We start from the raw sequence: 27,258 nt of genomic DNA, 5'->3' as shown, positions 1-27,258 counted from the left end.
TTATTGTGTATGTACATCTTAAATATCTTTTAAGAGTATGCTAACAAACAGACGTTTGCCTCAAAGCTAACAGGCATGGATTAAAAACGTCAAAAAAGCTTTAAAACATCTTAAAAAGTTAATTTTAAAAGTGTCTATATGCTAAATATCTTTTAAAGGTATGCTAGCATACAGATGTTCGCCTCAAAGCTAACATACATAGACTGGAAAATTCAAAACAGTTCTAAAAAGTTTGAAGAAGCTCATTTTAAATGTGTATATACACTAAATATCTTTTAGGAGTATGCTAGCATACAGATGTTAGCCTCAAAGCTAACAGACGTGGACTAAAATCTTCAAAGAAGTTCTAAAAAGTTCATTTTTATTGTGTATGTACATCTTAAATATCTTTTAAGAGTATGCTAACAAACAGACGTTTGCCTCAAAGCTAACAGGCATGGATTAAAAACGTCAAAAAAGCACAAAAAAAAAATAATTGAAAGATTCTCATTTTAAATGTGTATATACACTAAATATTTTTTTAGGAATATGCTAGCATATAGACGTTAGCCTTAAAGCTAATAGACATGGATTAAAAACTCTAAAAAGCATTGACAAAGTTCAAATTTCTAGCATTAGCGATAGTAACAGTGACGCTTGACTTAGCAAAAATGCTAATGATTAGCATTAGCACACTCACCGGATCCTTTGACGGGGCACATCTCTGGGATGTGTCCGAGGGCCCAGCAGCGGCCCGTGTCGCAACAGCACTGCATCTTGGTGTACTGACCGGACAGTTCGCTCGCACAGCGGCCGTTCGCTAAAGACGAGAAACACGCACCGACCCGATGATCTGTGATGCAGAACGAGAGAGGAATCAGAAATGCTTGCTACTGTTTTTGTGTAGTATGCATACTGTAAACAATGTGAATTTCGTCAAAATTAGCAGTGTAAAACGACAGTATCCCAAAATGCAATGGGCTCAACTTGGCCTTCCATTTTTGATGTGACAAATGACCTGGAAATAACATCACACATGATGGTTTAACGTTCCTTTTTGACTCTAATTGCCAAAAGTGATGTTATTTACACACATTTTTAACTCCAAATACCACAAATGCTTTTCTCGCGAGTGCAGTCGCACATCACAGGAAGTCAAGTCCATGCGTGCCCTGTACACGGTCCCCTAGCAGGAAGTTAATTTATGAGGTGAGAGCCTGAGAAGGCCACTGGAGGACCAACAGCATACGGGGTTGAGATGGGATGTTTCACTCAGTCAGGGTCAACGAGGGGGGCTGGTTGCGATAGGGTGCGTACACTGCGACATTAGCATGTGTGAACCATGCGAAAGGGGGTTAAGAGTCGATTAGCTCGGCTAATGAGCCAGCACTCTGCAATAAATCAAGTCCATGTGGAGTAATCTCGGCCAATTACATCGAACATAAGAAACCCTTCTTCTGGAGGCTGCAGACCCGGCCTGAGGGGGGCAGGGTGGATTTCACAAGCGTGGTGACGGGAACGCTGGCTTCAATTGGAAACAGACCTTCTTGAGCCTCAAAGAGAGATTTTTCGTGTTTGTATGGGGTCCGGCGGTGCATTAACGCTGATTAGCGCCAGGCTAAATGACTCCCAACGGCCTGGTTCTATGAGAAGCAAAGCACCAGCTGGGGGAAACGCAAAGATACCACAAAACTTTTGCGCATTCTTTGATTTCTGGCCTAAAACGATGTCTAAATAGCTTGTTGTTGGTTACTAATAGCATGCTTGGCCTTTGGAATAACATGCACTGATGAACTGCGCACAATTATGAAAGTAATAGCAACAGTCAATTTTGATTTCACGTCAACTTTCGAACATTCTCCCATGACGCCGTGCTCCAAAAACCATTTTGGCTTCCTAGAGTCTTTGTTTTGTATGTCAACATGTAGAAAAACACACGGACTGCCCGCATTCTCCACCATGACAGGATCCATATGTAAAGCAAACGTTTGGCGTAAATCCACACGGGTTTCTGGGAACAAATGAAGGCCACGTCAACGCGTCATCCAGGGCCGATATCTCACATTTCTTTATTCGCACCCGGGGCCCCGACGGATCAGGGGGTTACGAGAGACTTATGTGGTGGCCGGAGTGAGAAACTCAAGACGGCGTATATAAAAAGAGACATACACACATATAGAGAGAGAAGGGAGTGTGAGAGAAACGGACAGTGAGGAGAAAAGACAAAGGCAATGCCAGAGTCAACAGTCCCTCTGCCTCACTGTACTGGAATGTTAGCAGGAGGAAATAGTATCCGACTCTGTTTTCACCATTGTCCTCTGGCAGCTGATCCCCCTGAGACCGGATGAGACCGTGTGAGACCTGTTCGCCAAAAGAAACCAACAAACTCTCTACGTAACCAAAGTCTCAAACTAAAGAAAGACTTGTCTGTCTGGATTGCGAAGGAACGGTTTCCTTTGCGAGCATTTTTAAAGGCAACATGCAACGGCATCACATTTAACTACAATTACATTTGCCTGTGCATGTGACCTTTGTGACGTCAACAAAAAAGACAAGTCATTTTTAAGTGCAGAAGATTTGTACGTAAATTGTCGCATGCATGAATAAAACCTGGATTAAATTTCCAGGTAAATTATTTTAAAAATCAAACATTTTTCATAATGCCAATTTATGCTGAAATTTGTTCTCCATGTGTTTCCTGGAATGTTTTGATGAAAGATTATTTTTCAAAAATCATTGTAAGATAAGCATGAATATGACATCTTTTACCCGAACGATTTTCATTGTAGGAATTTAAATTTGTACGTAAATTGTTGCATTAATTAAATTAACCAAATAAATTTCATTCAAATTAAATTCAAAATTTCACACAGCACCGTCTTTTAGTTTCAATCATTCTGAAAATCCTGTGTCGAATTGTGTCTTGTTTGTAAACGAATCTGCGGTAAAATGAAGTGAACAGAGGACCGAGTTCTTATTGACGCAGTCTGAATCTTCATTAAAAATAAAGTTCATCCACTCTTTCCTAATGTTGAGATCAGAAGGAAGGTGATGCAAAGACTGTGTTTTTCCACAGCTTGTCACTGCACAGCGTCTTGTTGTCTTCGGAGCATCTTTAACATTTGGTTTCTGCGTAGACCTGCGTTTGTCTCTCTCGTTATTAACACTACATGCGTGAATCGGTGGGCGGAGCTAAACAGGCAGTGATGTAGAAGCAGGCGTTGATCTTCTTCTGCGGAGCCACACTATTACATCATAAAGTGGCACATTCCACAACCTGTCGTTTTGGCAGACTGGCTTCAATATAAGCTGTTTTTAGACTAAGGAGAGAGTTTTGAGTTCTGAAACTTACTGGATGTTTTTATAGTACAATGACCTCTCATATGTCAAAAGTTCAAGGGAATTTTGATTTCTCAGTTCATTTCCCCTTTAACAAAAACACGAACATACAATGAATCATATCAACGAATCAATGATGAACTGACTTTAACTGAAAAACTGACTGTTTTCTATTGTCCTCTTTCATTATCAGCACGTTTTTCCTTTTTAACATTGTAAAGCTGCTTTGACACAATCTGTATTGTATAAAGCACTATATAAATAAAGGTGACTTGACTTACAGAAATTACACATTTGACCTCAAAAAATACTTTGCGAACTCATCCAGGTTTATTTACATCTTTAAAACAACGGTTCTGTCCTGTTTGCAGTCAAAGATACAGGCCTATATACACACAAGCACACTTGCCCGGGCTTGAAGCGGTTGACTGCACACAAGTTCATCCCATGAGTCATTCAAGCAAAATGAAGCACGGCTCAGATGCAGCCCAGGAGCACAAGGTCACGGGAACACGTGTGCATGCGTGTTTGTGTGTGTGGATGAAAGAGTCTCACCGACACATCTGGAGCCGTCTGCACTGGTGACGTACCCCCGCGGACAGGTGCACACGTAGCTGCCGGCGGTGTTGGTACATTCCCCACCATCGCACACTCCGGATATGGTTGCGCATTCGTCGATATCTAAAATACAACACAATGATGCATATCCTGCATTTGTTAAAAGTTTCAAAATGGCGATTTATCAGAAACTGTAGACTAAGTCTTGCAGTAGAAACCAAACAGCATTAACCAAATTAGAGAAGACAAATTTTTTAGGAGAAACATCTAAGCAGCAACTCTCATTGGATTCTACAGTGGGAGCAACAATTGAGGAAACCAAGAGATCTCATTTGTGGTTAGTGCTTTTAAACTGGCATCGTACACCTCCTCATGGTAACGTAACGCGACTATGGGCGCGAACTCAAAATGAAACTCGACAGATGGTAAAGAGTTTTCTTGGTTTTTACTGCGTGTCGTTCTTATATTTATGCACATGTGCAATTATGTTTATTTAGTAAAATTATATGTGGACGTTGTGTGTCGGGTTTGTCGCATGAGATTGAGGCGGGATGTGGGAAGAGCATGATGAGCGATTACGTGTTTGATGTGTGTGTGGAAACCGGGACTCACGGTGTGCCACAGCAGCTGAAAACGGCCCTGCTGAAGTAATAAAAACCTCGGCAAAACTAACCTGCTCGTCAGCGGAGCCCCAAAAGCGGGACTAGACTTTACTCAGGGTGGACGTGAAGCTGTATTGGAAAGGAAACATATGCCATCTCGACAAATGACTGCTGGAGTGCTTGTTCACGTCCTCATATGTTAGGAGAACACTACTTTGGGGTTTTACATTTCAGATGCAGTTGTTTCTCTGATCAAATGGTTATGTTTAGTTAAACTCTTTATTTAAATAAAGAGAAACAGGAAAAATGAAGGGTGGGGTAAAAAAAAAGCATTAAAAATTGAATGTTTATGACACTGTACCCCATTATTTGGGTTTAAAAATAGTTTTAAAAAGAATGGTTCTAAATAATGACAATATTCCAAGTTTTTATATTGCCATAACAACTTTTTTCAATTGTGATGTCAAAAAAAAGTTCTATGACAGAATGAATAATTTAAAAAGGTTTTTACAATGTTCTTACAAGTAGTAAGTTTCAAAGTAAGTTCTTACAATGTCACAAAAGAAACATTAAGTTATAATAAAGCCATCAAAAATAACTTTTTCTTATGAAATCATAAAAAGGTTCTTATATGACAAAATAACTTAAAAAGGATATTTTAAGTTCTTACAATGTCATCGAAGAAACATAGTTCTTATGATTTCATTATGTCATTTAAGAACTTTAAGTTATGAAATTATAAAAAGGTTCTTATAACTTAAGAACTTGAAAAGGTTCTTCTAAGTTCTAACTTCACGGAAACCCCTTTTTAAGTTCTTATAACACCATTAAAAAACTTGATATTCATACGTTTCAAGTTTTAATGATGTCCTTGAAGAACCTTTTTAAGTTTTTCTAATTCCATTAAAATGTTCAAGTTCTTATATGATACAATGTCACTTTTTAACTTTTTAAGTTCTTTTAATTCTATAAGTTTTAGGATATTATAAAAATGTTTTTATGACTTAAGATCTTAAAAAGGGTCTTCTAAGTTTTTGCCGTGTCACAGAAAAACCTTTCTTATGATTTCATAAAATGGTTATTTTATGACTTAAATATAAAAAGGTTTGTCTGAGTTTTTACGATGACATTGAATAACCTTTTTAAGTGCTTATAATTGCCATTAAAAATTCAAGTTCTTATGATATCATAAAAGGTTTTCCTATGAATTAAGAACTTATACAGACTCTTCTAAGTTGTTGCGATGTCATAGAAAAGCCTTTTTAAGTTCCTATGATGCCATTAAAGAAATTTAAGTACTTATGATGTCACAAAAAGGTTCTTAAGATCTTAAAAAGATCTACTTTTTGTGACCTCATATGAACCTAAAAAGGGTCTTCTATGACCTAAGAACTTGAAAGGTTCTTATACAGCATCATAAGAACTTAGAAAAGCTTTTCTACGGCATCATAAGAAAGGCTCTTCTACGACATTGAAAGAACTTAGAAGAACCTTTCAAGTTCTTATAACGGAACAGATGATAAACTAAAACTATCCTGATGTGAAGGCCTATAATATAACAGTAAAAATCTCCAAAGAAGCATCTTCTCATCTAAAAAGAGCTCATGACAAATCAAGAACCCTAAATCACAAAATATAAGAAGCTCTGCTAATCCTTTATATGTGTGTTTACATGCAAACTTGGATATCCTTAGCATTACATTTTCATCTTTCTAGAGCTACTTTCTCTGAAATGAGCTCCTGGCTTCTGTAAGTCTCCTCACCACGTCTTTAGAGTCAGAAAGTGCCCTGCAAGCAGTCCGAGATACCTTAAATCCTCGCCCGGGGCAAGACTTTTTCCACCACACTATTGTCTTTTAATTAAGCGCTCCTCCTTGCCCCACAGAACTACCACCTGGGTTTTTTTCCACCCAGCTTCAAAGAAAACAGAGCAGCACTTTTCCAGAAAACTTCAGCCGTTCAGACTCAAAGTTCAGAGTGTTTTAGTGATCACTCGAGTATCTAATTTACAGAAGTTGAGAAAAAGACTTCTTGGGTGAAGCTTGCAGACAGAGGTCTGCTTCTTCTCCAAACCTTCATTTTAGTCATGGCTTTGTCATTCAGGGTCAAAATGTCATTCAGATTTAAACTAATACCCTGAAGGGTTGGGATTCCTTTTGTCTGTCTTACTGGAAGTGTGTTGAATCCTATCGGTTTACATACTTAACTCTTTACTTACAGTTTTGAACGAGAAGGGAAAATGTTGAAACTTACAGGAAAGAAAAGTCACAAATGAGATCTCTCTAATACCTCAGTTGTTTCTCCTAGACACCAATGAGATTAAGCTGGGAGTAAATGGACACATTTCCTTAAGTACCCAGATGCATCTATGGGAAAATAAATGTGTCTCTCAATTTTTTATAGCGCTGTACTCTTCCTGTATGTCAGCAACTCATTTGTGCCTATTAGCATTCCTACTCAGGAATTTTATGACAAACATCTGAGACAAAGTAGATACTCGAATGAGACTTAAATCAAGTCTCCATCAAGTTAATGGAGCTATGATAAAAACAACCTCTGAGGAATGTCATTTACTTTAGGTAGGACTCTTTTCATTAAAAGACTGCCTGGAAAAGCGAAATGCAAGCTGTAATCAATGCATTTATAAAACACATTTTAATGAAACCGTAGTGTGAAATAAAATATGATATTTTAATACGTTTATTTTATAAAATAGAGCAATAGTGTAAAATAAAATAAAATAGTTCAATAAATAAAATATTTTATTTTAGCTGAAATTAAATGATAAATATTAGATTAGAATTAAATTAGAAATGTTGCCTTGTTTATTGACTGAAATAAAATAAGTTGAGGTGCTAATTAAGAAAACTAGTAAATATAATTCAAGTAAGAATATAGATTTAAAATATATAGACTTATATATTAAAATATATAGAATAAATATAGAACTAAAGCTAAATAGAAGTAAAAAAAGACATGCACAAAACATTTATAAAAACTAAAACTAAACTGAAAATATATATAAAAGACTGCTTTCAGTTCATTAATTTGATTCATTTAATACAATCAAATTAAATAAATTAACTTTAGAAATACTTAAGAAATATTTATTTTATTTACTGTTCAGTTATATTTTCAAGAATATATTTATTCAAAATTCTTATTTTATTTTACACCTATTGGTTTAATTTATTTGTTAATACTGACCATTTTCTCCATTTGCACTACTGTTAATTCACTTGCATTTTGCACCATTTTGGCAATACAGTATTGTAAAGCCAAAACAGCACACTAAGTGGAAATTACATACTGTGGTAGATAAGAAATAACCTCACCCATCTGGTATATAATAGCTGTGATCCACTATCTCTCTTTCTTTATCTCTCTATTTAGGTTTTATCTTAATAGTCCTAAAGGGCAGGCTTGGATCCATGAACCGCAGACCTCCACTTTACAACACGCCTGTTTGTTTTCACTCGGCATTGTTTAAATTCCACCCAAGCACCACTTATGTTAAAGATAGACCCAAAGAAGAAAATAGTCAACCAGCTAAACCAGGAATATGAACAGCGGCTAGACCATCATAAACCATCATGTAGGCCGATTCCAGGCAATATTCACTGGACCCTCAGATCTGATGTCAACATTTCATGCATATCAGCAACTTGGAAACCTTGCAAACACACAAAGTGTGTGACTCAATTTTTTCCAATTACGAGTTACGAACAGGACTGAGATCATTCTCCTGCTGTTCTCTGACAGCTTGCGTGATTTGGATTTCGTGCAGTAATGACGTACCTTCGCACTTCTGGTTGGTCTCACTTTGCCGGTGACCCGCGGGACATTTACACTCATAGGAGCCCACGGTGTTAATGCAGTTTCCTCCAGCGCATAGTCCTGGGACGGCCTGACACTCGTCCACATCTAACAAAAAGAGAAACAGAGCATAAGCAAACACATTCGGCCCGTATCTGTAGTTTGAACACAACTTGACCAGACACAATATCCCATAAATGCAATGCACTCGGCTTGCAACACATAAATAAATTAAATAAAATTTACAAATAACCCGGAAGCATTAATCCATGTTTTTTATCATTTCATAATATTCGACCTGACTGCAAAAAATTTACATAAAATTGCATTAAAAATGTAAAATAATGGCATTTTTCTTAGCAAAAAGTCTTATTTTTTAAATATCATGACTTTTTGTGTAAATTGTTCTTGTACAACACAGTAAATCATTGATCTTTATTTCAATAACACCAGACATAAGTTTAATTTCTAGGATTTGAGCGTCTTCCATGTGGCAAACAAAGCACTGAATTTTTTTTAGAGGGCACATGGAAATCTTGGCACAATCCAAGCTGCAAAAGAAACCGTCTTTATTCGGAAAGGAAACACTAATTTCTACTACAACAGCAGCGTCTAAAGCTCCTAAATTGAGATCCATTATGGGTTTTGCTCACTTAAAGGATCTCTCAAAGGTCACTTTATATCTTTGAGAGGGTAAAACACATGTATATCATCTTTGTTAGTCTGGGCATTTTCTTATGGTCTGAACTCAGACTTCATAACACAACTACAGTATTGTCTGGGTTGGATACATATCTGGCTAACACTGCGTTTATCTGTCTCTTTACGTTGATACGCACATGTCCGTAGGCCTTCAATCTGTATCCAATAAGCACCAAATCATTGGTTCTGTCTACTAATATAGGCCTAAAATAAGTTCTTCCATTAAATGCCATGTTGTTTTCATCTGCACTGGTCTAGAACTAAACCTAAACCTATTAAATAGTATATAAAACACAGTGCAGAATCGACAGCATTGAGGCAAAAGAAATTAGTTTACAGACTGAACTGAATATAATGGCATAAATATACTGGATACTGCAAAATAATACATGATTCCCATGAAAATTGTTTCGCTTTAGCCCATTGCTAAGGAAAAATTGTAGCTGACCGAGAAAAAAAAAGCCTCTCCCAACCAGCTGTGGATTGAATAAACATGCAAGTGTTAATCATGCTATAGTAACCTCATCTAATGAATATTCATGACCTAAGTGACTAAGGTTTATAATGTGTAACAGGCCTTGAGAACAGAATTAAATCATGTCCAACTGTGTCCCTGAAAATCAAACAAGCAGTCCAAACAATACGCCCATAATTATAAATAACAAAAAATACTTTGCGAACTCATCCAGGTTTATTTACATCTTTAAAACAACGGTTCTGTCCTGTTTGCAGTCAAAGATACAGGCCTATATACACACAAGCACACTTGCCCGGGCTTGAAGCGGTTGACTGCACACAAGTTCATCCCATGAGTCATTCAAGCAAAATGAAGCACGGCTCAGATGCAGCCCAGGAGCACAAGGTCACGGGAACACGTGTGCATGCGTGTTTGTGTGTGTGGATGAAAGAGTCTCACCGACACATCTGGAGCCGTCTGCACTGGTGACGTACCCCCGCGGACAGGTGCACACGTAGCTGCCGGCGGTGTTGGTACATTCCCCACCATCGCACACTCCGGATATGGTTGCGCATTCGTCAATATCTAAAATACAACACAATGATGCATATCCTGCATTTGTTAAAAGTTTCAAAATGGCGATTTATCAGAAACTGTAGACTAAGTCTTGCAGTAGAAACCAAACAGCATTAACCAAATTAGAGAAGACAAATTTTTTAGGAGAAACATCTAAGCAGCAACTCTCATTGGATTCTACAGTGGGAGCAACAATTGAGGAAACCAAGAGATCTCATTTGTGGTTAGTGCTTTTAAACTGGCATCGTACACCTCCTCATGGTAACGTAACGCGACTATGGGCGCGAACTCAAAATGAAACTCGACAGATGGTAAAGAGTTTTCTTGGTTTTTACTGCGTGTCGTTCTTATATTTATGCACATGTGCAATTATGTTTATTTAGTAAAATTATATGTGGACGTTGTGTGTCGGGTTTGTCGCATGAGATTGAGGCGGGATGTGGGAAGAGCATGATGAGCGATTACGTGTTTGATGTGTGTGTGGAAACCGGGACTCACGGTGTGCCACAGCAGCTGAAAACGGCCCTGCTGAAGTAATAAAAACCTCGGCAAAACTAACCTGCTCGTCAGCGGAGCCCCAAAAGCGGGACTAGACTTTACTCAGGGCGGACGTGAAGCTGTATTGGAAAGGAAACATATGCCATCTCGACAAATGACTGCTGGAGTGCTTGTTCACGTCCTCATATGTTAGGAGAACACTACTTTGGGGTTTTACATTTCAGATGCAGTTGTTTCTCTGATCAAATGGTTATGTTTAGTTAAACTCTTTATTTAAATAAAGAGAAACAGGAAAAATGAAGGGTGGGGTAAAAAAAAAAGCATTAAAAATTGAATGTTTATGACACTGTACCCCATTATTTGGGTTTAAAAATAGTTTTAAAAAGAATGGTTCTAAATAATGACAATATTCCAAGTTTTTATATTGCCATAACAACTTTTTTCAATTGTGATGTCAAAAAAAAGTTCTATGACAGAATGAAGAATTTAAAAAGGTTTTTACAATGTTCTTACAAGTAGTAAGTTTCAAAGTAAGTTCTTACAATGTCACAAAAGAAACATTAAGTTATAATAAAGCCATCAAAAATAACTTTTTCTTATGAAATCATAAAAAGGTTCTTATATGGCAAAATAACTTAAAAAGGATATTTTAAGTTCTTACAATGTCATCGAAGAAACATAGTTCTTATGATTTCATTATGTCATTTAAGAACTTTAAGTTATGAAATTATAAAAAGGTTCTTATAACTTAAGAACTTGAAAAGTTTCTTCTAAGTTCTAACTTCACGGAAAACCCTTTTTAAGTTCTTATAACACCATTAAAGTCATCTAATGAATATTCATGACCTAAGTGACTAAGGTTTATAATGTGTAACAGGCCTTGAGAACAGAATTAAATCATGTCCAACTGTGTCCCTGAAAATCAAACAAGCAGTCCAAACAATACGCCCATAATTATAAATAAATGTGACAAGCCATTATGTAATCCCATTTAAAACACTCCCAATGGAAGTCATCTAAATATTTGACTCTACTAAGAAACACAGTGGGGAAGTGTCCTCTTGGACAGGGACTGGAGTGGTATGGTTTACCCTAAACAGGCCATGACCTCTCTTAGTGTCATCTGCCGCGTCAGGCTAGTCATTAGGGCAAGAATTCGCCAAACATGTGAGCCAGACACTGAGAAGGAAAGAACTATTTGTTCAGATGCTAGCAGGAATGTTGACGCTCATTCTTACCTTGGCAAGCACCAGTGCGGATGTTGGGTATGAAACCTCTTCGGCAAGGGTGGGGTTGGGCAGGGCACATCTCACATGGGTGACCCCATGCTCGCCCGATGGTTGCACAACACAATGTCTTGGTACACACAATGCCGCTCAACTGACCTTGGCACATCTGGTTGTTGACTTGTGTGAAGCATGGCCCGGTCCGGTAGTCTGATTTTAGGAGGGATAAAGAGTGTTAGAGAAGTCAATAAGTACATGAAAACAACATTGGTTTTTCATACAGTGAAAAAGCCTTTCAGGGTACAATACCATCTCAAAACCATAAAAACAGCTTAAACTGACCTAAAGTGGTATGCTGGTCTTAGCTGACCTGGTCTGGTTTGGTGGCACTTATTTGACTAGCTGGCCAATTGCTAAACTAGAATAAACCAGCCAAGACCAGCAAGCCAACACAGGCCGACAAAACCTTCCAATAATATGATAAGACAAGCGCTGACAAACATTATGACATGCAACCAAGAAATTACGACCACAAGAAATCACATTTGTGGATAAAGAAAGCAGCAGATTCATATTCTCCATCACGCAGCTGTTTCCCAATCATTCCCATGCTGGAGGTCGGTCTGGGAATACTCTGACAGGGATTCTCTTTCACAGACTTATAATAGGATAACCAGATAATCGCTAAGAAATTGCTGGATTGCATCGATAATGGCAATTTCCATGACAAATCATCTTGTTTTTGGCTGAGGTCAAAATGTGGCATAGTGGTTATTGTGCTGGTTGCCAATTGAGTTGACTTAATCACATTAATGATGTTTTGAGCATCAAACAAACCAATTCGACACTGACATAAACTGAGCATTTCAGGATGCAGTCATTTCTGTTTAATAAAACTCAAAGAGATGCCCTGCTGTGCGATATTGCATCTTCCAAGCCTTTGCTAGTGATGTTTTGGAAATGTAATTGAACGAGATCCTGCATTTGTTTGGGGTATAGTGTGAGAGTCAGTTTACTCTAGCGGGATATGAATGACTTCCTGACCCTAGTCGTTCCTTAAAGAAATGAACAAATCTTTCCATATCCTTCATAATATTGCATGCCAACAAAAGCTAAATCATATATCCATACCCAAGAGGGAGGGAAATGGCACTAAGAAAGTAGGTCATGAGGAGAAGACAAAAAAGGAAGAAAGGCCTATGAAGATTTCCCCCTCACGTGCCTTCAAATCCCTTTGCTGTCCCTTTTCCTCGTCCCTCCTGCGCTCCCCTGACCTGACCATTCTTCCTGGACGATTTGAGTCTAGGAATGCAGGTCCTCTCCAAGTTGAGGCGAGCATCCTATGCACATCTGGGATTTATTAATTGTGCCTGTTCAGGACTATGGTGGGACAAGCTAAGGCCAATATATGTCCGTGCGTATCCAGTACTCCAATTCATCAGTCTCTCTATATTGTTGCTTTGACTCTTGCTGCGAGTGATGATATTCATATGGATAAAGCCTTCTGGGGCGTATCTATAAAGTCAGACTTTCTTGATTTGGTAATTTCCCATGTTAGGAGCAAACAAATGCAGTGCTTTAAAAATAGTGTCTATAAGCAGGAACAACCTTGGGACTTCTACTCTGAGGTAACTTGCACAACTGACTAGTGGATCACACATGAGTATTGAGTCACTTACATAAGGTAAAGTGTGACTTGTTGAAGGGTCGACTAGTTTTCCGGACATATAAGAAGTTGTACAATACCTACAAGGACATGGACGTCAAAAGTTGCTCTGCAGTGAAGGACAATAACAAAGAAAGTCCTGAGAAACGCCTGCCACAAGAACATCCTTGAAGCTGCTCAGGTCTGTCTAACAACCCTTTAATCTGCAATGAAACTGGAGCCTGGGAGTCTGAAGGCTCTGGCCAACATCATTCGGAAGCCGTCATGTTTTTCAAACCAGCCAATTTCTGCACAGAACCGTTTGTATGCGCACACGGCCAAAATAATAAATTTAGTGTAACACGGTAGGTCCACGCTAAAGACTGGACTCCTTTGAGCACTTTAATACAAAAGATTGTAATCTCGTTGCAACAGATCTGCAAGGCAAAAGGGAAACCGGTTAACTGCAATGTCATGTTGGCAAACTTGGCAGCAATGCACAGACCTTGCTTCCCAGAAGCAAGCAGACTCATATTCCGGAGAAGGGGGGATGTGTCTGTGATGCAAACAAAATTCGGAAGTAATTTTGCCTTGATTACAGTTCGAGTGGCTTCTCAGATCAAAACCATTCACCTACACCCTATCCTGCCAAACGCTCACTCACCTCTACTTTCCGTTTAGTCACCACAGTGTTTCCCTGCCAGCGACTTCTGCCGACTATTCAGCATACATTATCATGAATCATGAGGCAAGTTGGGGAAAAACGATGCCTCAGAAGGTTGCTGATGTGTGGCATTCACACTTGTCCAAAGATTGAGCGGCAGCATAATTTGGCAGGAGGAATTCCATCTTTCTTCACACTCCAACGACTTGGCCTGTTTTTATCATCCTCTGTGCTAATGGACCGAAAAGGAGTAGATTGTCATGAAATACCTTCTAAGAAATGAAAAATCAGCCAGAGAGAAGTTAATCTAGTCTGGAACGTTAAGCTGCAGGGACCAACTGCAGGTGGAAACCCCAAGCACAGCCAAAAACGTGCTCAAGAATCATTGACTGGGAATAGTCGCTCGCTTTGTTGTGACCTATTTTAGTTTAATCAGAGTACACACCAAGATAAGAAATGTGTTTTCACTTGGGGAGAAGCAGAAGTTCATTCACATAGGTCTGAAGAAAAAAAGGGCGGTAGAAAGGAAACATTAGACGCTCAAGCATTCCTGTGAAAGGCTTTGAAGATTTTCGGACGGACCAAAAAACTCTTTTACTGCTCAGTGATTTACAGTACGGCTAAATAAGACCGGCAATCTCTTCATATCTTATCTCTGTCATACACATCCAACAAGCCAAGGTTTCAACACTTTAATGACTCCCAAATGAGCCAGCCCACAATGAATCCAGCGAGCCTCAGTCTTTCATTCATGCATTCTCTTGTGGCTACAGGAGGATTAGTCATATTTCATTGCTTGGAAAACCCTTTTCTCTAGAATCCATTGCACCAGACAAAAAAGCAATGCCATCTGTGCTAAAACAGTGGTAATTGATGCAACTAAAATTGAACAGTGACCCATGACCTTGCGCAAAGTCAACCCTCAACTGTGAACGAGTATTACGCATACCTTTTTTTGGTGTGGGCCACGGTAAGCGATAACACAGAGCACACGTGGCTAAATGGAAAATTAATTAGATGGGGATAACACCATTCTTACCGTTAACTCGCTTAACTCCCCCTATAAACCGTGCCCGACTCACAGCTGAGCTTGCATTATGTTCGCAGAACTATTGTGCTTCAGTCTTTTCAGGATACAATTTCTTTGTTACTATCTTTTTCTTGGAAGACGGTTCTGGCTTTTTTGAAAGAACCAAATAGAGAGACTGACATCAGGACTTTTGCAAAACTGCATCATCTTTAGGAAATTCATCAACTGTGTGAAATCCAGTCACTTGATGATAAACAGGCATGCCTGAGACAGGCTAAATAAAGAGTCTATCTCTGCTCTTTAACTGTGAAATGACTAATTGCTTAGTGTGACGTTTTTACAATCTACAAGCAAGGACCTTGAGGGTAAGTCTGGGGGGTTTCGGAGACGAGAGTCTGGACTGAATGGATCTGATCGGGTGGCCCAGAATGGAGCTGCCGGGGGGCAGCTGGTGTCCTGTGGACGGCGCTCTCCATGTGAAGTGATTTTTTTGTACTAGTTCAGGCCTGGCTGTGTATACACAGCTGGGGTCTCCATTTCTTGGAGAACACCCTCCACCACCACCCTTTCTTGTCAGAAAAGTCTACAGCTCCACACAGAATCGTTCCCTTGTCATTTCCACCCTACTTTATCTACTGCCAGATGTCTCCCAAACTTTTCCGCCTCCCTGTGTTGGGTTTTCAAAGGGAACTGGCCTACGATTGCACAAGGGGGCTTCGTGAAGGGGTGGGGTCACAGAGAGAACCAGACGCAGGAGGGTGGGGTACCGAAAAAGGGCTTAGGTATTCGGTCTAGTGTGCCTGGGGCGCTTCTCTCCCACAATTCACACAGTCTGATGGGAGCTGCCTTTACAGTCCTTTCAGTCTGTCATTTTCTCATAACTCCAGCCAAGAATTTCACCTGTGACAGAATGTCTCGTGCACCCGTGAGGGAGGCTTTCGTCCTTTTTTTCGCCCCAGATAACCTCATTGTTCCTGGTTTGAGAGACGTGGCCACAATGTAAACTGTAGCATTAATTTCACACCAGCTACCGTGAAGGGAGAATCGCACCACCTCGAAACTAAAGTATTGTAAATTTCCCTTCTGAGCATTTTTGGGTCACATTGACACAGTGTTACCACATTCTTGAAGCAGGCCTGAGACGGTAAACAAACCGCACATCCTAACAGACGTCAACACAATTAAGACTTGAGAAAATATGAACTTTGGAAGCGTAGTGGTGGCTTACCTCTCTCACACTGCGGGCCAGTAAAACCGTAGACACAGGCACATTTGTTGGGTCCAATACAACGGCCGCCATTTTGACATCCAGTCTCACACACAGCTACAGAAAGCAAAATTGGTAAAATTAGAGAATTTACTTTATTATATTTTATCCTATACTTCAAAAAATGCAAATAGGGTTTTTGAGTTGCTATATGGTTCTTTGGAATGTTTAGAAAGTTCTTGATGCTTCATTAAAAGATTGTGAATTAAAAAAATATATAAAACCAAATTAAAATATTTAGAAAAATATATAGTTGGGTTTAAACGCATTCTAAGATCTTTTGTGTATGTAAGCCAAACTCTTGTAAAGTCATCTATCGTTGTGTGTGTCTGGTCAGGTATGTGGAGATGTCTGGACGCTCTGAAAAGAAAAATTCACTTACGCTGTCCACAGTGCGTTCCTATGTAGCCCTTCTGACAAGAGCAGGCATCTTCATTACAGACCCCTCCATTCATGCATCTGACGCTGCAGGACTGGACTGTACAGAGACAAGAGAAGTGATTATAATTCGTCTAGAGCGCTCAACTGTGCTCAGTATAACAATGAACCATGCTTGCAGCTAAAAGTAACTCCATTATTTGGGAATAACACAAAAAAATCAGTCAGAAACATTCTTATATTACAAAAAAATCATTGATTAATTTCCAGGAATTAGTTCAAACTGCTTTCTAATAAACTTGGCATTGTACACTATGAATATTGTTGCCTCTGTGATGAATTGCGCTAAAAGTGCTGTGGAATTTACTTTTAAACTATTTTAAACACTCAGAAATTGCTCAAATAAATATCACAAATAATTACAGAGAAATAGCAAGTAACACACTGATTTAAACATGAAAATTTAAAGTAGAAAGACTGAAATAGGATCCAATAATCTTTATTTACAACTTCGAAAAATCAAGTAAAAGTTCCCATGAGACATTTTTCATGTATTAAAATTAAAACATTATTTCATGAAAAGCAGTGTGTGAAGCAGAATCTTTCAATTTCTGCAGAAATGCAGAAATATTGAAAATAATATAAAGCTCCAAAAAAATAAGATCTTTTTTTGCTGTATCACACAGCCTTATATTTTGAATATTGTTATAATATTCAACTTTACATAGGTAACTGTTTGTATGCCCTTACATTGGTGTACATTTCAGTTTACTGTATCTCCCTCTCACTATTTATTTTATCTAGTCATACTTACAGTATGTATTTGAGAAAGACTTTTAATTCTTATACTTCTTATTGTCTTTCCAATATAAGCAACAGCCAATTCGAATTTGTGGTAAGAGCAATTTGACTCAGCCAACAAAAGCCTATTTTCATCCTGATTTTCTACCAGACATTTTTTTGGACAAGTAGATTAACTTTCCACCAATTTTCACGAAATAGGAATTCTCTTGGCATAGACAGAATCACTTAGTGAAGAATCTTTCAATAGAGTTTGTATATGAAAACATTCTGACATATGCACAATGAATCATCTCTGATGGGACTCTCGCACCGAGTTTTTCAAAAGACTGATGTTCCCGATCGGTTGCAACCAAACGTTGCTCTCGCCAAACTCTTTCGTTCTGTCTAAACAAAGTCATCGTGCCATTACGCTTCAGCCCAAATATAATTCAAGCTACTACTTATCCCAGACAAAAAAATATGTAACAGTTCTTCATTTATTCCTTTCATCTTTGCCTGCCATGATCTAATCCTTTTAAAGAAACTTAAAAAAGAATAAACTAAAATAAACTTGTTTTTTTTGTAAAGATTTGTCCGTTTTTGTCTGATTTCACATGGATGGATGAAGATCAAACATGGGTGCTTTTTGTTTTTCTCTGATGGCATGCTTTCAACAGCAAGGCCTGGAAATATTTGAGCATGGGCCGTGTTTTCCTAAAGCGCAGGAAATGACTTTATTTCATTGGCTAGACCTGCCAACGGCCCCCTACAGGTGGTTCGTTCGCTGACCCATGCTAAGTGAGCTGCACGTGCTGAGACGCACACGCAAGCAAAACGGGGCTCCCCGAGGCCTGCCACCCCACAATGCACCTCTGTCTGCAGTAGTCACATCTGTCAGTTTTTTACAAGCTACGATGATGGCAGGAAACATGAGCGAGGCTGAGAAACAGAGGTCCTTTATGGCCGTTTCTTTCTCGCGGCACAGTGTGGAGTGGAGATCCGTGGCCTGTCGACGTCAGATTCACCAACGAGACATGATGGGGTTTAAGATGAAAACGAATCGTTTCTTGAATTATAGCAGGGAGCGATAGTTCTTGTTCTGTGTTCTATTACAAATCCAGAGATTCATCTTAAGAGCTATCGGCCAGGATTATTATCTAAAACTAAAATTATTAAATAACATTTTCATTACTTGAAATACAATAAACGTTAACTGAAATAAATAAAAAATGTATTTAGTTGCCATGGCAACATTTCTCATTTTAATTTATTGTTTAAGTTGAAGTACTAAAATATCTAAAACAAAACTTCTTTCATTTAGCTGCCAAGACAACATTTCTCATTTTCGTTTAGTTTAAGCTGAAGTACTAAAATAACAAAACATTTTTTTTTTACAAAATCTATAGAGACTGTTGCAATAAAGTCTTATTAATTAAAGATAGTTAATGCATTAACTAACAAAGAGCAATACATTTGTTAAAGTATTTATTCATTTTTGTTAACATTAGTTAATAAAAATACAGCTATTTATTGCTGGTTCACGTCAGCTCAGTTCCATTAAAAAATATTAGGATACTTTTTATTTAATAATGTATTAATAAATGTTGAAATGAACATTAACTAAAATTAGTATTTTTCATTGTTAACTGATGTAGTTAACTAGTGTTAACAAATGTAATGTGTTACAAAAACCAATAAAAATGAATAAAACAACAAAATTACTAAAAGTTTAACTAAATTGGATAAGATACAAAAATGTACAAACACTTTAATAGTACATTAATGATACTAAAATAACACGGCTGGTGGCATAACATAATACATTTAGAAGTATGGTAATCAGACATTAATGATGAAGAGAAAGAGGTTAGCGTTACAGTATCTTTAGCACAGCTGCAGTGTTTTGGACGCTAATGGCTAAGGCTAGCATCCATGTTGTAGCTTGTTATTTATGGAGTAATTGCAGATTCATAGCTGACTCATAAATGTGGCCGCTCCCAACCACTGTAGACGGTACGCGGTCTGGTAGGCATAATGACAGCATTAACAATCTCGCAAATCTCATAAGGCTGCCAAAACAGAGTACAAGTGTATGTTTAGCATTTGCTTTCAAACAGTCAGAGGACTGGCAGCCGAATTAGATGGTCAATTTCTCATTGCCGAATAAATTGACTCTGGTTTTTTCAGCTTACGAGACCGAACCCTATGGTTTGGTGCATTTGGGTTTATTTGTCTGTGACCGCATATTCCGGGCATTTGCTGAGAAACGGCTAGACGCCACTGGCAGAGAGCAAGTGCAGTAAGAGAAACCTGCGCTAATGCTAAACACCTCATCCAGGAATTACCAACAGTCATTCCTTTTCCCAGCACCATCTAAACAAAATTAATCACATTTTTCTAAGTAAGTCATACAAACAGCTGGTGCAAGGTTTCACCAGTGGACGTGTGGTCTCAAACGTAACATATCTCAACAAAAAAACACGCCTGGCTTCACATTAGCTAATGATTCAAAGGATGAAACACTATACATTGTCAGAGCGATTTCACAGTTTTTCCAGCTGACCGAATCTGCTCAATTTCAACTTTCAACCAAATAAATCGCTGGAAATGTCAAGGAAAAGTTCAAAATAATGACAAGCCCTTCAACCGCAAAGGAAGCAAGCAGGGTAGAGAATTATTAAAAAAACACATCTACAGTCAAAGCTGTGCCCTAGCGGTTAAAGTCATTTTATATCCAGTTCCTCCTTTTCTAAACTATGCCTATGAATGAAAGCACCAAAATGGCCAAAAATAAAAAATAAATGATGAACTAGTCATGTGTTTTTCATACAGCCCAGGGAGTTTGCTACTAATGTGGGTGACAACTTGAAACTGTAATGACTGAACTCACCTGCGGCCGCACCACAGCTAGGGGCAAGATGACCACTTGAGCAGGTACACATATTAGGCCTCGAGCAAAAGCCATCCCCACACGAGTTCCTACAGATCGCTGGAGAGACAAAAATATTCATGACAAGGCATTTTGATCTTTTAGCATACAGACAAGTGGATAGTACTCAAGAATAATTAACTGTATGCAGCTTTAGGACATGCCATTTGCATGGGTGCAAAAACATGCTGCTTATTAATAGTTATTAAGGTAGTTGTTAAGTTTAGGTATGGGGTAGGATTAGGGATGTAGAATATGGTCATGCAGAATATGTGCTTTATATGTACTAATAAACAGCCAATATGTTAATAATAGGCATGCTAATAAGCAACTAGTTAATAGAGAGAATTGGTCCCTAATCTAAAGTGTTACCCATTTAGCCTTAGGCCAGGGGTAGGCAAGTTCGGTCCTAGAGAGCCGCAGTCCTGCAGAGTTCAGCTCCAACCCTGAAAGCAAAACTCACCTGCCTATAGCCTTAGTAATCCTGAAGACACTGATTAGCTTGTTCAGGTGTGTCTGATTAGGGTTGGAGCTGAACTCTGCAGTACTGCGGCTCTCTAGGACCGAACTTGCCTACCCCTGCCTTAGACTAACTCGAGGGTACGTCAGGGGGAAATCAGCAACTCTTCAGTTCATGAATCGCTCTTTCTTGGGTTTGACACTAAGAACTTTAACCACAACACAACCCCCAAGAGATAAAGGCTTAGACTTAAAGGGTTAGTTCACCCAAAAAAATGAAAATTCTGTCATTAATTACTCACCCTCGTGTTGTTCGAAACCCATCGTGTTTGACCTTCGTTCATCTTCGGAACACAATTTAAGATATTTTTGATGACATATGAGGGCTCTCTGACCCTCCCATAGACAGCAAGGTAACTACCACGTTCAAGGTCCAGAAAAGTACTGAGATGATCGACAAAGTAGTCCATGTGACATCAGTGGTTCAACTGTAAAGTTACGCAGCTACGAGAATACTTTTTTGCGCAAAGAAAACAAAAATAACTGTGACGTCATCACGCCACATGCTCGCGTATATGGTACTGTCGTGAACGCGCGTCCACAAGTGACACAGTAGAGACGAAAATGTGGAAAAAAGTAGTTATTTTTGTTTTCTTTGCACAAAAAAGTATTCTTGTAGCTTCGTAACTTTACAGTTGACCCACTGATGTCACACGGACTACTTTGTCGATCATCTTGGTAATTTTTTGGACCTTGAACGTGGTAGTTACCTTTCTGTCTATGGGAGGGTCAGAGAGCCCTCAGATTTCATCAAAAATATCTTAAATTGTGTTCCGAAGATGAACGAAGGTCAAACACGATGGGTTTCGAACAACACAAGGGTGAGTAATTAATGACATAATTTTAATTTTTGGGTGAACTAACCCTTTAAGTCTAAGCCTTTATCTCTTGGGGGTTGTGTTGTGGTTAAAGTTCTTGGGGTCAAACTCAAGAAAGAGCAATTAATGAACTGAAGAGTTGCTGATTTCCCCCTGACGTACCCTCGAGTTAGCCTAAGGCTAAATGGGTAACACTTTAGTTTAGAGACCAATTCTCTCTATTAACTAGTTGGTTATTAGCATGTTTATTATTAACATATTGGCCGTTTATTAGTACATATAAAGCACATATTCTGAATGACTATATTCTATATCCCTAATCCTACCCCATACCTAAACGTAACAACTACCTTACTAACTATTAATAAGCAGCAAATTAGGAGTTTATTGAGGCAAAATTCATAGTTGTTAATAGCGAGAATTGGACCTTAAAATAAAGTGTGACCACAAAATATTGGTAAATGTACAGTAGGTAAGTGGTATCTTCAGCATGCAATTTAAAAAACAAATGTAGCAGATACTTACGAACTATACACTGGTTTCCTGCGGGAAGAGTTTTCCATCCTGGACAACAATAGGAGTGGAAGCGGGAACCACATACGTTGGGCCTGAAACAATGTAAACAAGTCCATTAAATTACAGAAACCAAATATTATTCATGAATGTTTCTCAGAAACACACAACAGAATGAAATATCTACAGTCTCAAAGACCTCCTGACCCTCTGCAATAAATATGGCTCAATACATACAATCGCCCCAAAGGACATTCCAGGGAAACAACACGAAAAGAGTTTGTTTTGAGTAGGACCATAACTAAACTTCCTGAAACAGAAATATTTACTAAAGCTACTCTTATGTTCCCAAATGTACATGAGCTGTTTTTTGGCAACTTTCTCACCAAGAGTTAGTTCCAAAGAAAGGTGTCTGTTTAGTCATGACATGTGTGATTAATGACAAGAGCAAGCCCAAAGTTCAGTATTTCTCTGCTTAAGTGTGAACAAACCCAGCACCATGTTTTGGGACTCAGTGTTGTGTATATGACTTTATCCAAGATGACCAAGTCTGGTAACTGACAGCTTGGAGGCAAATCACCCTCAGAACGTGTCATTTTGCCAGTTTCTTTCCAGCAAGCCCTTAGGATCTCCATCAAACCTGGACCCTCACTGCGAAAACAGTTTTATTTCTATCAGCACCAAGTTAAGGCTGCTGTAAATGGACCTTTAAAAAACCACAAGGTACATCTGTCTTTCTACGCACACACACATAAATTCCTTTCCTCTACAAGTCAAGATGTTTACAAATGTCAGTCACCTGGGGACGACCAGCTGTAGTTTGAATCTTTTGATGGATTTCAAACCACATTGCCAGACGACACAACTGCTAACAGCAAAAACCAAGAGAGATGTGGAGGACCAGAAATAGTTCAGACTGATAGAGGGCTAGATGTTGGAAGACGAAAACGGAAAATGCTGGGGAAAGGGCAAGAATCAGTGGGAGGTAAAGATAACAAGTGGAAGTGAAAAGTTTGGGGGTTGGGAGGTTGGGCCGCTGACAAAAAAAACCCGCAGAGGAAATTAAGCCAGAAGATGATGAATTATCAGCAATGTGGGAACAAAAAGTCTTATTTCTCAAAAATGAAGTCTGAAGGTTATCCCTGGATGTAAACCAATCTCTTCTTTCTTAAATACTATGCTTTTCGGTGTGTTCACACTTCTTTAAGCTGGAATACTGCTTTGGGTGGTCGTGAAGTATCTGTGGAGAATACTACAAAGTAGTATTTCAAACACGCAATCCATGTGCAAATTACTAAATATATTAGTTGCAGTACGGTGTGTTTACCAGTACTAAATGAAGAACATTTGGAAAACCCAACATCTCAAATATGAACCAGCACCTCAAAGAGAGATATAAATTGGTAAAGGGTTCTTTGCTACAAGGCAAATACTTGGAAAGACCATGTGACTCCTTCAGCTAGATGGACCAATTAATTTCACTTCACTAGGTCAAATCCTTTTTCATTTACAGGGTCTACCAGCCCTTAGGCCAGAGATTTGCAAGCAATTCTTTGCCAGAGATCTCCAGATAAAGGAGGTCAACTTTACTTATGATGTTTGAGCCCTGAAAACCCATCGCAAACTGAATTCCAGAAATGCAAACGGTCAGGACAAGACTGAGATAGGAAATCTGGACGCTTGGATGGCCTCTGGCCAGTTCTCAGTGAGGTCATAAAAACCTAACAGGAGCTCTCACGAAGGAGAGAGGGTGTAGACAAAGATAGCATAATTCCATCCCACCGGCTACCACTCCTAAAGAGGTTAAAGGTCAATTTAGAGGCATCTGCTCCCAGCCCCCAGGATTGCTGCTAACTCCAGTCCAGAGCCAATGAGCTAATGGCACGGTTGTTTTAACATTAAAAAGATCCCATGTGTAAAGCCTCTGGATCTCTATGGCCTTTCCTTGTCCAACTTGGCCTGTTTCAAGCCCCTGACCCTAATGAACTCAAATCACACTGACGTCTAGACTATACACACTTTTGATGCAACGAAGGAGGGGGGGGGGGGTCTCTCCATATGATTTCATGCCTTTGATGGTATCGGGAATAAACAACAGAAAACAATTAGTTATGTTTTTTCTTGTTTGGTACAATACAATGAGTGCATTTGATAAGACGATAAGAATTTCTGGGCATGCTATTATGCACACATAAGGATACACTTATCAGATCTGTGTCTTCCTTTCCACTAGTTAGATGACAAACCCAAATGAAATGAGAAAAAACATACTGCTTTTCTGTTTTTTTTTTTGTTTTGTTTAGTTTTTTTGTGGAGTCCCTTAAAACGAAGTTGGCCCAGAGGTAATTTTTCTGATTTTAGACTTAAAAATGTATATTCACAAAGAACAATTCCACAACAAAATGTCTTGTAGCAAGCTCTTTAGGGTCCAAGAAGGATTGTTTTCCTTTTGACTGGCATGTACTTTTAACTGTTAAAAGACTATAAATCCATTACTAAGAAATCAGTCTCTCTGGGGATACAAACATCAAGCGTTCTGAAAGAACTGGAGCCCATCTTTATAGTCTAGTGGAGCTGACATTGCCTCTGAGACATGTAAAGCAAATGAAGAAAAACCCTGGCCAAGCCATCAAGACTTCTAAAAACATCTACCCCGAGCACGCTGCTGGCTTTGTACTGAGCGAAACTCGTCAGGGTTGGCATCGAGAACTACATAATCATATTCTCACCCCAAGACCATTGCTTTTACAGCAGTCTCCCAGACTTTACCTTTATTTAAGGGGCCCCCAAATGCAATGTGATCAGACTCCTCCAGTCTGACAGCCAAATTATGCTTAGCAAGGAGAGCCAGTAAGCTCCGAATCCTACTGCAGCTCTCTTAAACCGTCTGACCCAGGATAACTTGGCTTGATTGGTCGGCAGTAGATCAAATATGCTTTTTCGTCCAACATCATTATATTCCGCGTTCTTAAGGGCTGTTCTTACACAGTGTTGGTATGTTAAATAGGATTACAAATTATGCTTGGTGGTGATTAGATCTTTCTTTAAGACAACAACATTTGAGAGAAGTCTTTAAAGGGTAGTTCACCCAAAAATTAAAATTAGGCTGCGTTTTACTCACCCCCTAGGCATCCTAGGTGTATATGACTTTCTTCTTTCAGACGAATCCAGTCTGAGTTATATTAAAAATGGTCTTTGGTCTTTCAAGCTCTATCATTTCAGTCAGCGGGTGTTGCATTGCTTCAGTTCAAATGAAGTTAAATAAAAAGCGCCCATCCATAAAAAAAAGCGTCTCACACGGCTCTGGGGGGTGAACAAAGGCCTCCTGTAGCGAATCGATGCGTTTTTGTAAGAAAAATATCCATATTCAAAACGTAATAATCACTTTAATCTAGCTTGCGCCAACAGTTGTACATGGAAGGAGTTCCGGGAGGATGACGTATGAGGTCAGCGTTGCGCATGCACCGGTGAGTCTCGTGAAAACCAACGTTTGTTTACAGGATCATAGGAAGCAAAGTTTCCTTACTTTAGCAAAGTAAAACCAGTCTCCTCTTGGCTTATATCGAAATCCTTTGACATTATTCTTTACAAGTCCTCGTTTTGTACTTCTAATTAGTGACCGTTGTTTTGTTTTGATCTCTCCGCAGCGTTTCCGCGTGCGTCACTTCTGAGCGACGCATGCGCAAAGCCAACCTCATACGTCATTACCCCGGAACTGCTTCCGTTTACAACAGTAAGCGCAAGCTAGATTCGAGTGATAATTACGTTTTGAATATGGATATTTTTCTTACAAAAACGCATCGATTCGCTACAGGAGGCCTTTGTTCACCCCCCAGAACCGTGTGAGACACTTTTTATGGATGGGTGCTTTTTATTTAACTTCATTTGGACTGAAGCAATGCAACACCCGCTGACTGCAATGATAGAGCTTGAAAGACCAAAGACCATTTTTAATATAACTCAGACTGGATTCGTCTGAAAGAAGAAAGTCATATACACCTATGATGCCTCGGGGGTGAGTAAAACGCAGCCTAATTTTCATTTTTGGGTGAACTAACCCTTTAAGTTTAGCTTGCCTTTACAAAGGGAACTGTTGGACGGGAAACAATCTGGAAACATCCCTACACCCCTTTGGGCTAGTTTGTGTTTAGCATGGGCTCTCAAAAGGGTACTGTGACACATTTCTCAATTGACTCGGTGCCATATGGTTCTGCTCCACTGACCGGATCAGATACTCCCTCTTAGTTTACCTGGAAAATTGCCCAAAGTGTTCAGTTAACTAATTTTTTAGTACAATACAGGTCAACTACTATTGGTCCCACTTCTGGTACTGGGGTACACATACAGAATGGTGCTATTGTTTCTAAATTTCAGTCTCAACTGGACCACTAACCACAGTCCTAATCTAATGGACTCAAATTGTCTGTTTGACATTGCTAGATTTGTCTCAGACCTTAGCTGAAAATACCTTTTCCTGATTAAATAAGGATCCAAGAGTTAGAGACATATCTCTGTTATGAAATGCTCTTTCTCACCTCCAGCTTAAAAACAAATGTCCCTTGTTGAAGCCCCTCTGAGTAATCAGAATACCTCATTTCCTGTTGCAGTTTGCAGGGGAGTTATAAGCAAGTACAGATGAGAGGATGATTGAAATAACTGTTTTGAACATATGAGGGCCGCACAAAACAAAACAACCATTGTTTTCTCAAAATGAGAAAAATACACAGCTTTGGCTTTGTGGAGACAAATGCAGATGCTGAGGCACTGGAAGGCTTGGAAAAATATCTATCATGTCATATCATATTAATCACTCCTCTTATAATACATTTAAGTGTGTTTACCTCAATTTTCAACTAGAGACCTAAAACACCATGCATTCGTCTAGAAAATATATAGACATAAAATTTACGATAACCAAACAATAATATCTTTCAACGGCTTAAATTATCAGCAGGAAAT

The 27,258-nt window shown here is 38.9% G+C and overlaps 1 protein-coding gene across 1 annotated transcript in view; it reads right to left on the bottom strand.

The window, feature by feature from the left end:
* LOC107549363 (fibrillin-2-like) overlaps positions 1-27,258 on the bottom strand; it is an 83,115-nt gene that overhangs the window by 53,389 nt on the left and 2,468 nt on the right. The window contains exons 3-10 of the mRNA XM_016230410.1: positions 22,312-22,394; positions 20,411-20,509; positions 16,742-16,837; positions 16,321-16,416; positions 11,766-11,963; positions 8,277-8,402; positions 3,874-3,999; positions 680-832 (exon numbers count right to left, since the gene is read on the bottom strand). Coding sequence (XP_016085896.1) covers positions 680-832; positions 3,874-3,999; positions 8,277-8,402; positions 11,766-11,963; positions 16,321-16,416; positions 16,742-16,837; positions 20,411-20,509; positions 22,312-22,394 — 977 coding nt within the window. The remainder of the gene's footprint in view (positions 1-679; positions 833-3,873; positions 4,000-8,276; positions 8,403-11,765; positions 11,964-16,320; positions 16,417-16,741; positions 16,838-20,410; positions 20,510-22,311; positions 22,395-27,258) is intronic.

This window comes from Sinocyclocheilus grahami, unplaced genomic scaffold (genome assembly GCF_001515645.1).
Source record: "Sinocyclocheilus grahami isolate Dianchi unplaced genomic scaffold, SAMN03320097.WGS_v1.1 scaffold370.1, whole genome shotgun sequence".
Classification (NCBI taxonomy): domain Eukaryota; kingdom Metazoa; phylum Chordata; class Actinopteri; order Cypriniformes; family Cyprinidae; genus Sinocyclocheilus; species Sinocyclocheilus grahami.
This window is presented reverse-complemented; position numbering and strand designations above follow the sequence as displayed.